At 47.3% G+C, this 8,916-nt stretch overlaps 1 protein-coding gene across 3 annotated transcripts in view; it reads left to right on the top strand.

Moving 5' to 3' along the window:
• Window positions 1–8,184, top strand: part of abl1 (abl oncogene 1, non-receptor tyrosine kinase) — a 28,392-nt gene extending 20,208 nt beyond the window's left edge. For 2 of the 3 annotated variants that reach the window (XM_086096801.1, XM_086096804.1), the window contains 9 exons: window positions 929–1,224; window positions 2,319–2,591; window positions 3,352–3,436; window positions 3,635–3,812; window positions 4,245–4,429; window positions 4,671–4,823; window positions 4,901–4,990; window positions 5,059–5,217; window positions 5,303–8,184. In XM_086096801.1, coding sequence (XP_085952927.1) covers window positions 929–1,224; window positions 2,319–2,591; window positions 3,352–3,436; window positions 3,635–3,812; window positions 4,245–4,429; window positions 4,671–4,823; window positions 4,901–4,990; window positions 5,059–5,217; window positions 5,303–6,870 — 2,987 coding nt within the window. In that variant the 3' untranslated portion in view covers window positions 6,871–8,184. The remainder of the gene's footprint in view (window positions 1–928; window positions 1,225–2,318; window positions 2,592–3,351; window positions 3,437–3,634; window positions 3,813–4,244; window positions 4,430–4,670; window positions 4,824–4,900; window positions 4,991–5,058; window positions 5,218–5,302) is intronic. The other variant, XM_086096803.1, reaches the window with a different exon arrangement.
• Window positions 8,185–8,916: the final 732 nt, after the last annotated feature.

The following is an 8,916-nucleotide window of genomic DNA, read 5'->3' on the forward strand; positions in this document are numbered from 1 at the left end:
GCAGCGTGGTTTGACCCACGCGTTCGCGTCAAGAGAAGAAGGAGCCCATGAAGCAGGAATTAGCATATTGCAAATAAAATTGTATTTGACTCACGTGCGAAGTTACACAAAAAGGAGACCATGAAACAAATGATGATTGAATGAATCATTATCTCTCTCTCTCTCTCTCTCTCTCTCTCTCTCTCTCTCTCTCGCTCTCTCGCTCTCTCTCTCTCTCTCTCTCTCTCTCTCTCTCTCCCACAAAGAAAACAATTTGAAGAAAAATAAAGTCTTCAATGACTTTTTTTAGTTGTCTTTTGATTTGGAAAAAGTATCGAACTACATGCTGGTACCGGAACCGATACCAAAATGTTGGTATCGTGACAACACTACGCCCTGCATATTTGCATCTTAACACCCACGGATTTGCATATTCCCAAATTAATTCAATATTAATAATAATTTCAATATTTTCTCACATTTTTTCGTACCCATTTCCCCCCACTTTTGGTGCAATACGTATATTGAATGTTCGTCAGCTTTTGTAAAACAACAAAAACCTAATCTAATCAACCCCCCGCCCACACACACACACACTTTTTTTTTTTTTTATTAACCCAGGGACCACTTGGTGTGATCCAGCCCACAGGCCGCCAGTTGGCCATCTTGCAAGCAGTTTTAAGCCTGCAAACTCCTTTTTTAAATATGGTCTAAATATCTTTGCACAGATTTCACAATCGTTTTGAAAAAGTCCGATGCTGTTGGAGCCGAGGCAGGTTTCAGCTGCTGAACCGTTTCCGCTACAATTGTTTGGATCAGCTATCAAATTCGGACATGCTAATTGAGTTAGTCCTGGGCGGTTTTAGCTTTTGTTTAATCAACAAAATTGGTCAGATTTTGGTCTTTGTTTACAATACGGTTTTGAAGGTTCTTCAAACTGTATTTGCAGGCGAGAAGCTGCGCGTGCTGGGCTACAACCACAACGGCGAGTGGTGCGAAGCGCAGACCAAAAATGGCCAAGGCTGGGTGCCGTCCAACTACATCACCCCCGTCAACAGCCTGGAGAAGCACAGCTGGTACCACGGGCCCGTGTCGCGCAACGCCGCCGAGTACCTGCTCAGCTCGGGGATCAACGGCAGCTTCCTGGTGCGCGAGAGCGAGAGCAGCCCCGGCCAGAGGTCCATTTCGCTGCGCTACGAGGGGAGAGTTTACCACTACAGGATCAACACGGCCTCCGACGGCAAGGTGAAGCTGAAACGCATTACCGGTACATTTTAGGGCAGTGTTACCGCAGAGCTCCCCCCCCCCCCCCCCCCGGGTTGCCATTTTCTTTCATGGTAACTCCCTGCGTAAAAACTGAATAGAAACTGACTGTCAAATGCTGATTTCAAAGGTCATTTTCCTAACATTGGAGGTGGCCTTTTTTTTTGCCTTTTAGAGATGATGTTAACAAGTGAAGAAATGCAATTTGGGAGCAAATGGTTTTGGGGGTTATGTAAGACTTGGACAATGGAAAAGACTGTGTCCACCGAGCCCTGACAAATGTGCTCGTCTCCGCCCCGCTTCCAGACCTCCAACCTCCAATGTCCAACATGATCCATTCCGGGGACGTTTGCCAACATCAGATATTTTTATATGGTGGGCGGGGGCAGTTTTTCACATAAAGAAAATAATGGAAATTGAAATCTTTAGTTCTATGGTCAAATTTTCACTATCACAAATAGACAGAGTTTGTATTAATTTGCAGTAAGTCTCCTAGAAACTGTTTTAAAGTGTGGAAAATTTTCCTTATGCAAATATACTTTTTTTTTTCCAAAAAGAGTACATTTCAAGCTTGGAAAAAGAACTTCAGCGACAATAGCAGCACGATTTTAGAGGCCAGTTTGTGAGTCCACTGTGAGAAACGGCTGCATTTTGTTCAATTTACCTTGTTGTCACTATCGAATATTTTTAGAATTGATTAATCTATCAATTACTCAATAGAGTAAAAACTGATGTTTGCAAATGTCTTATTTTTGATCAAACGCAGAAGATAATCAGTCTTCTTTCAAGAAGGCTTATAGAAATCAATGAACAATTACTGTTTATCCTAAAAGCAGATTTGGACAATTTTTAATAAAAAAAAATGGTTCGATTATTAAAACAGTTGTCGATTAATTTGATAATCGATTACTTGTCGATTAATTTGATAATCGATTACTTGTCGATTAATTTGATAATCGATTACTTGCCGATTAATCGGTTAATTGTGACAGCTCTAGTTCTTTTGTGAAAGAATGGACCAAGAGATGATTCCTCCTCTGCCGGTGAGCTGACCCGTTGTCGCCTTCCTCCCGCAGTTGTACGTGTCGTCGGAGAGCCGCTTCAACACGCTGGCCGAGCTGGTGCACCACCACAGCACGGTGGCCGACGGCCTCATCACCACGCTGCACTACCCGGCGCCCAAGCGCAACAAGCCCACCATCTACGGCGTGTCGCCCAACTACGACAAGTGGGAGATGGAGCGCACCGACATCACCATGAAGCACAAGCTGGGCGGCGGCCAGTACGGCGAGGTGTACGAGGGCGTGTGGAAGAAGTACAACCTCACCGTGGCCGTGAAGACGCTAAAGGTGCGAGAGCGTGCGCGGCAGAGGCGGGGGATCCCAGTCGCATGGTGTGACGGGAGTCAAACTTAAGAGGACGTGTTTAGGAATTTGGATTGACTTTGCTAGTTGTATCTTAAATTGCAATTTGTTATTTAATATTTGTGTTTATTTGCCATTCATGCTGTGATTTATCGGAAGTGGCTCAGTACTTGAATAGTGTTTTTTGGAGGATAATATTTTACTTGAGTAATTTTGTTCTAAAGAGAGCAAGTCCAAATGTTGGCTACTCTGTCCACTTCTGAACTTGATTTCTATGGAGGACCAAAAATGCCAAAGTAAATAAATGTGGAAATAAATACAAAATAAATATATCAATTTAATTAAATATCAATCAATAAATAACAATGCTCTGCTCTTATAGTTTTTTTTTCATTTTATATTGTTTTTTATTTGCACTTTAATTAATTAATGTATTTATTATTTTGCCATTTTTGGTCCTCCATAGATTAATTTAACCCAAGCAATGAATTGACTCAAGTTGCTTGAAATTTCCTGGAAACTCAACTTGATGTGCTTGTTTTTTCCCACAGTAACTTTGGACTTGCTTGAAACTTGAAAGTTAATACTTGACTTGCTTATGAAGTGAACAAACGTGACTTAATCCCAACCTCTGCCGAGGTCTCAGTTGTCAGTTTTTTTTTTTTGAGGGGGTGGGGGTTGAAATATGCTCCCACCAAGTGGTTCAAGTGTGTAACTACAACCAGCCGTCTTTTGCTCTTTGCAGGAGGACACAATGGAAGTGGAGGAGTTCCTCAAGGAGGCGGCTGTTATGAAAGAGATCAAACATCCCAACCTGGTGCAACTCTTGGGTAAGGCTGCTTGAATTTGAACTAGACGCCATACAAACGTGTAGAAAGTGCGCCTGAAGTCAGCGATGATATCACCAGATCGTGTATTAAGACTGATAAAAAAATGAAAAGCGCTCAGTGAAATCACTGCTTATTGATAAACGGTTTCATCCCGACAAACAAATGAGAAAGTCGCCAAGTGAGCATTTTCCTTCCCAGGCGTGTGCACACGGGAGCCTCCGTTCTACATCATCACAGAGTTCATGACCCACGGCAACCTGCTGGACTACCTGCGGGAGTGCAACCGAGAGGAGGTCAACGCCGTGGTGCTCCTCTACATGGCCACGCAGATTTCCTCCGCCATGGAATACCTGGAGAAAAAGAACTTTATACACAGGTGGGCTGCCTACATAGCATTTGCATAAGACTAAAAGCTCATGCGAAAGTACTCGGTCGGACGCACTACTTACTAAGAGCGGTTTGGGAACGGCCCATTAAGACGTTTGGGTAGGAATGGTGTGGAAGAACATCAGTTGTCAAAAAACTTCTGGAGTGAATTAGAAGGGAAATTCCACTGACCGCTGACCTCATTCTGAATGAATGGGCAAAATACCCTGCAGGCACACTCCCAAATTTTGCTGATAGTCTTCCCAGAAAAGTGAAAAGCTTTTTACAATTGCAAAAGTGTGCAGGGGGGGGGGAACTTTCGCATCTTGCATAGGTGGCCAGTTGACCCAATACTTTCGTCCGGATGGCTAATTTGGTGTGACAGAAGTGACTTGGGAACCTAATAATCCGTCCCGCTCACCCTCTGCGTGCTCCCCTGCAGGGACCTCGCCGCCCGCAATTGCCTGGTGGGCGAGAACCACCTGGTAAAGGTGGCAGACTTCGGCCTGAGCCGGCTGATGACGGGCGACACGTACACGGCCCACGCCGGGGCCAAGTTCCCCATCAAATGGACGGCTCCGGAGAGCCTGGCCTATAACAAGTTCTCCATCAAGTCGGACGTGTGGGGTACGTATCATTCTGCTGGGAAATAACGTTATGAATGAGTTAACTCACTGCCATTGACGGCTATGAATGATCCAAGATGTGTTTTCCCTACTTGTTATCATTAAGCTAATTAAGCTAATATTTTTGTTATCCGTTCACAATGTTAGCAAACATTTGGGAACACTTTGTCCCGACAGCATAAAATTCAAGACAATAATACTCTGCTTTATAATAATCCGTCTGGACTAACGTACGCCTGTAGCATTTGGGGTTCTGCTGTGGGAGATCGCCACCTACGGGATGTCCCCGTACCCCGGCATTGACTTGTCCCAAGTGTACGAGCTGCTCGAGAAGGACTACCGCATGGACCGACCCGAGGGCTGCCCTGAGAAAGTCTACGAACTTATGAGGGCCTGTGAGTAGCAACTCGGTGACGGTTAGCATACCTCGGCCGTGTTTCCCATTCTCATTAGTTCTTTTTCGCCCTGTCAGGCTGGAGGTGGAACCCTTTAGAACGTCCGTCCTTTGCAGAAACCCACCAAGCCTTTGAGACCATGTTCCAGGAGTCCAGCATCTCTGACGGTTAGTCTGGAACTCGTTGGGTTCCTTCTCGTGTTTACGCGTTTACTTGACTTATTGTATATTATTAGAGGTGGAAAAGGAGTTGGGGAAGAAAGGGAAGAAGGTGACGTTGGGCTCCATTCAGCAGGCTCCACAACTGCCCACCAAGACCAGATCGCTGCGCAAAAATAAGGACAACCGGGACGGAGATAGTCCAGGTAGAAAGTCCTTCCACTTGACAACGGATGGTTTGTTGCTGAGACCTTCTTCCTTTTTCATCCCAGCATGGTTCATCTCCAACCCTTTTTCTTATTGATCTTGTTCCCTCCTCAGACCCGGGAGACCCCGAGGTCGCCCTGCCCTCCCCGATGCTCCCCAGGAAAGAGCGCCCCTTCATGGACGGCAATCTAAACGAGGACGACCGCCTGCTGCCCAAGGACAAGGACAAGGACAAAACGCGCGGCGGATTCCTGAGCCTCATCAAGAAGAAGAAGAAGAATGCCCCGGCGCCACCCAAGCGCAGCACCTCCTTCCGCGAGATGGACGTCCACCACGATCGACGGGGTGGGTGTCCGGACCCTCGTGATGGGGACTGCGTAAACAACGGCGGATCTTTGGCCATCAACGACACCACGCATGTGCTAGAATCCTCAAAGTCGCTGACTACAAACAATAACGGCACAAACGGAGCTCCAACCTATCCGGGACCGTTGTTCCCCCGGAAGAAGGGCGACCCTGCTGTGCCCGGACCCACGGGCAAGGCGGCAGTCACCCCTCCCAGCGAAGACGAGGTCATGACGAACTCTAAGCGCTTCTTTTGGTCCTCCAGCCTACCAACCGGCTCAGATGGCACCCAGTGGAGGTCCGTCACCCTGCCGAGGGACTTGGGCCAGAGGCGTTTCGACTCGGGTACGTTTGGGGGCAAACCGGCGCTCCCTCGCAAAAGAACCAGCGAGCAGAAAGGGGATGCCGCCCCTCGAATGGGCGCTCTGACTCCCCCTCCGCGTCTGCCCAAGAAGGCGGAAGAGTCGGATGAAGCGCCGAAAGACGCTGAGCCGAGTCCTGGGTCCAGTCCCCAGGCTTTAACCCCCAAGGTGGGCAAGAGGCCCGGGCTTCCGGAGAACTCCAAGACCAGTGCCCTGCATGCTGAGCTTCTAAAGCCCAGCGTTTTCCCAGCGTTGGGCGCCGCCGGAGATGAGTGCCGGGCCCGCCGCAACAAGCATACCACCGATGCTCGTGAGAAGGGCAAATTGCAGAAACCCAAACCGGCTCCTCCGCCGCCGCCAGCCAATGCCAAAACGGCCAAGACCCCACGTAGTCTTGCTCAAGATCTCCCCTCCCCTTCATCAGAAATCAAAGCTAAGGGCCTCACGTCACCCTCGGAGCCCCAACACGGAACCACTCCCGGCGAGGGGGCCAAGAAGCTCCCCCCGAGTTGCAACTCCAAACCTCAACCGCTCAAGACCTCTGCCTCGGCGAGCAGCTCCCTCGGGGGCGAGCCGGCCGCCTTCATCCCCCTGGTCAACCCCCGCCGCTCCCTGCGCAAGACGGCTCCGCGCCAGGCCTCGGAGCGCACGCCCAACTCGGCCGTGACCCGCGAGATGGTCCTGGAGGGCGCCGAGCAGCTACGCGCCGCCATCGGCCGCAACTCTGAGCAGACGGGCAGCCACGGCGCCGTCCTAGAAGCCGGCAAGAACCTGTCCAAGTACTGCGTTAGCTACGTGGACTCCATCCAGCAGATGCGAAACAAGTTTGCATTCCGCGAGGCCATCAACAAGCTGGAGAGCAGTCTGCGCGAGCTGCAGATCTGTCCCGCCGCCTCCGGGGGCGCCAATGCGCAGCAGGACTTCACCAAGCTGCTGTCTTCCGTCAAGGAGATCAGTGACATCGTTCAGAGGTAGCGGAACAGTACCAACTGAAACTTGTCGACTCGCCCGAGAGCTGGCGTCAGTGATGCGGTACTCCGAATCCCACCTGTAGTCTTTGTGGAGGGACGCAAAGGAAGTTGGCAGATTCCGGAGTTTGAGCTGATATTAACTACGAACGAGTCGTCGTCGTCGTCATGCTTGAAATATTTCCTCTCGTAATTCCAGAAAAAAAAGTGCCTGTTTCTAAAATAGGATGCCTTTGATTGAGCTCATATTATCCGGGATCCATTTGTGCCAGTCAATCTCTTATGTCAGGGTTTCTTCAAGCTGAGGGGCGACATCCAAAAGTGGATCGCACCACGGGATTTTTGGTTCATGTCTTTATTGCAGTGTTTTCCCAACGTTTATTTTTGCAAGGCACATATTTAAAAAAATAAAATAAAAATCTTACGGCACACCACCAAACAAAAATTACTTGGAGGGTGCAATTGTAGGTGTATCGTTGGAAAAGTTCTACAGTTTTGTTTTTTTACCTTCTTGATTCTTTTATTTTATACATCAATTTTGACGTGCGCGTGTGAAAGTGATTGGGATGATTGTGAGAGATATTTGTGGATTTGTCCGAGTCCTCCTTTACAGTCATTGGCGTTACACTGCGGCTGTTGGACACATCTGTGAATCGTCATATGTGCCAGAAATACAGAAAGGTCTTTAGAATGATCTGTCATTCTGTTACTACGACGACTTTGTTGTACTGGTTTGGATTGAAAAACAGTGGTATTGAACATCCCTACCAAGAGTGTGTCTAAAAATGTTTGCGAGAGTGATTTGTGTGTGTAAAACGTTTGTGTGTATTTACCTGAGTGTGCGTGCTTGTGTGTCAAAAAGAACGCTTCCAACTATATCTACTTTTGCACCCTGCGGGAACGATTATAGTTTCTGGACCACTTTAGTGAAATGTTGGCACAGTGGTTGGGGATTATTACTGCTTTATGGTATTCGTCAGTTTTACGGCATGACGTGATTTTGTCTCGGTTCTGGTCCCAGAAACTAAAAACGTTTAATCAAACCCTGACTCATGTGACAAAAATGCAAAGTATTTTCTTCAGTGCTGTGTTGTTGAATGCCTTTTTCGTTGTTTGCCGCCGTACGATGACGACAGCCAAGTAAGTGGAGTTTGTAACTTTTCATACTTTGTGCCTTCAAGATTGTAAATGTTAAATGGCCATACCAAAAAAGAACAACACAAAAAGCCAATGCCTTGTCCTCAGCGCGTACTGAGGAACTGAGTGGACTCTTGAACGGAACTTGACAGTTTTATTAAAAGCCATCAGTAGCAGCTTCCAAGACGTCACAGACTCTAAAGTGTTTCGCGGCTGGTGTGTGTGCGCGTGTATATAGGAAGGTAACTGTATGTGAGCTTGTGTGGATGGGTTAATGTGTAAATGTATGTTTTTACGTGATTGTATAAGTTTGTAATGTGTGTAAGAGTATATGTGTGTGATTGTGAAACGTGAGGAGTGGACCTTCCTGGACTTTGGTACCGAGGTACAAGTCGCCGTGTTTTTATCCTCCGCCGTTTGTTCGTACCGCCTTCTCCATGGGTCCAAGCTTTCGTCACCAGCTTGTAAATATGTTTTCTTTTTTTTTTTGTTATTTGGTTGTAATAAAACTGCAAACGCTGACAAATGAAAACATTTGATAAGATCTTCGCTGTATAATTGATACTGTCAAAACCTAGGCTGAGGTGAAATACAATTCCTTCTTCACCTTTAAATTGTCAAACAATTCTGTGCCGCCATCTAGTGGTCTGCTGCAGAAGTACGCTAAAGACGAGAAATGGGAGGCTGAACAAACTTTGAAAGTGTAGTGTGCGTTTGAGTGGTTGCTAGTGTTTGGTGTATGTGCGCATTGTTACTTTTTTGTGTATGCTGTATGCGTGGAAGTTTTCTCTACTTGCGTGTTTGTGTTCGTAGACATAAATGTGTGTACTTGTAGCGTACGCGTTTCACGTCACGCAATTTTTGTTTCACTAAAATGGCTACCTTGTGACGTGCGACTGAAAACATCAGACATGGA

The sequence above is a fragment of the Leptonotus elevatus genome, chromosome 15, assembly GCF_054856555.1.
Source record: "Leptonotus elevatus isolate MCC_2025b chromosome 15, RoL_Lele_1.0, whole genome shotgun sequence".
In the NCBI taxonomy this organism is placed as follows: domain Eukaryota; kingdom Metazoa; phylum Chordata; class Actinopteri; order Syngnathiformes; family Syngnathidae; genus Leptonotus; species Leptonotus elevatus.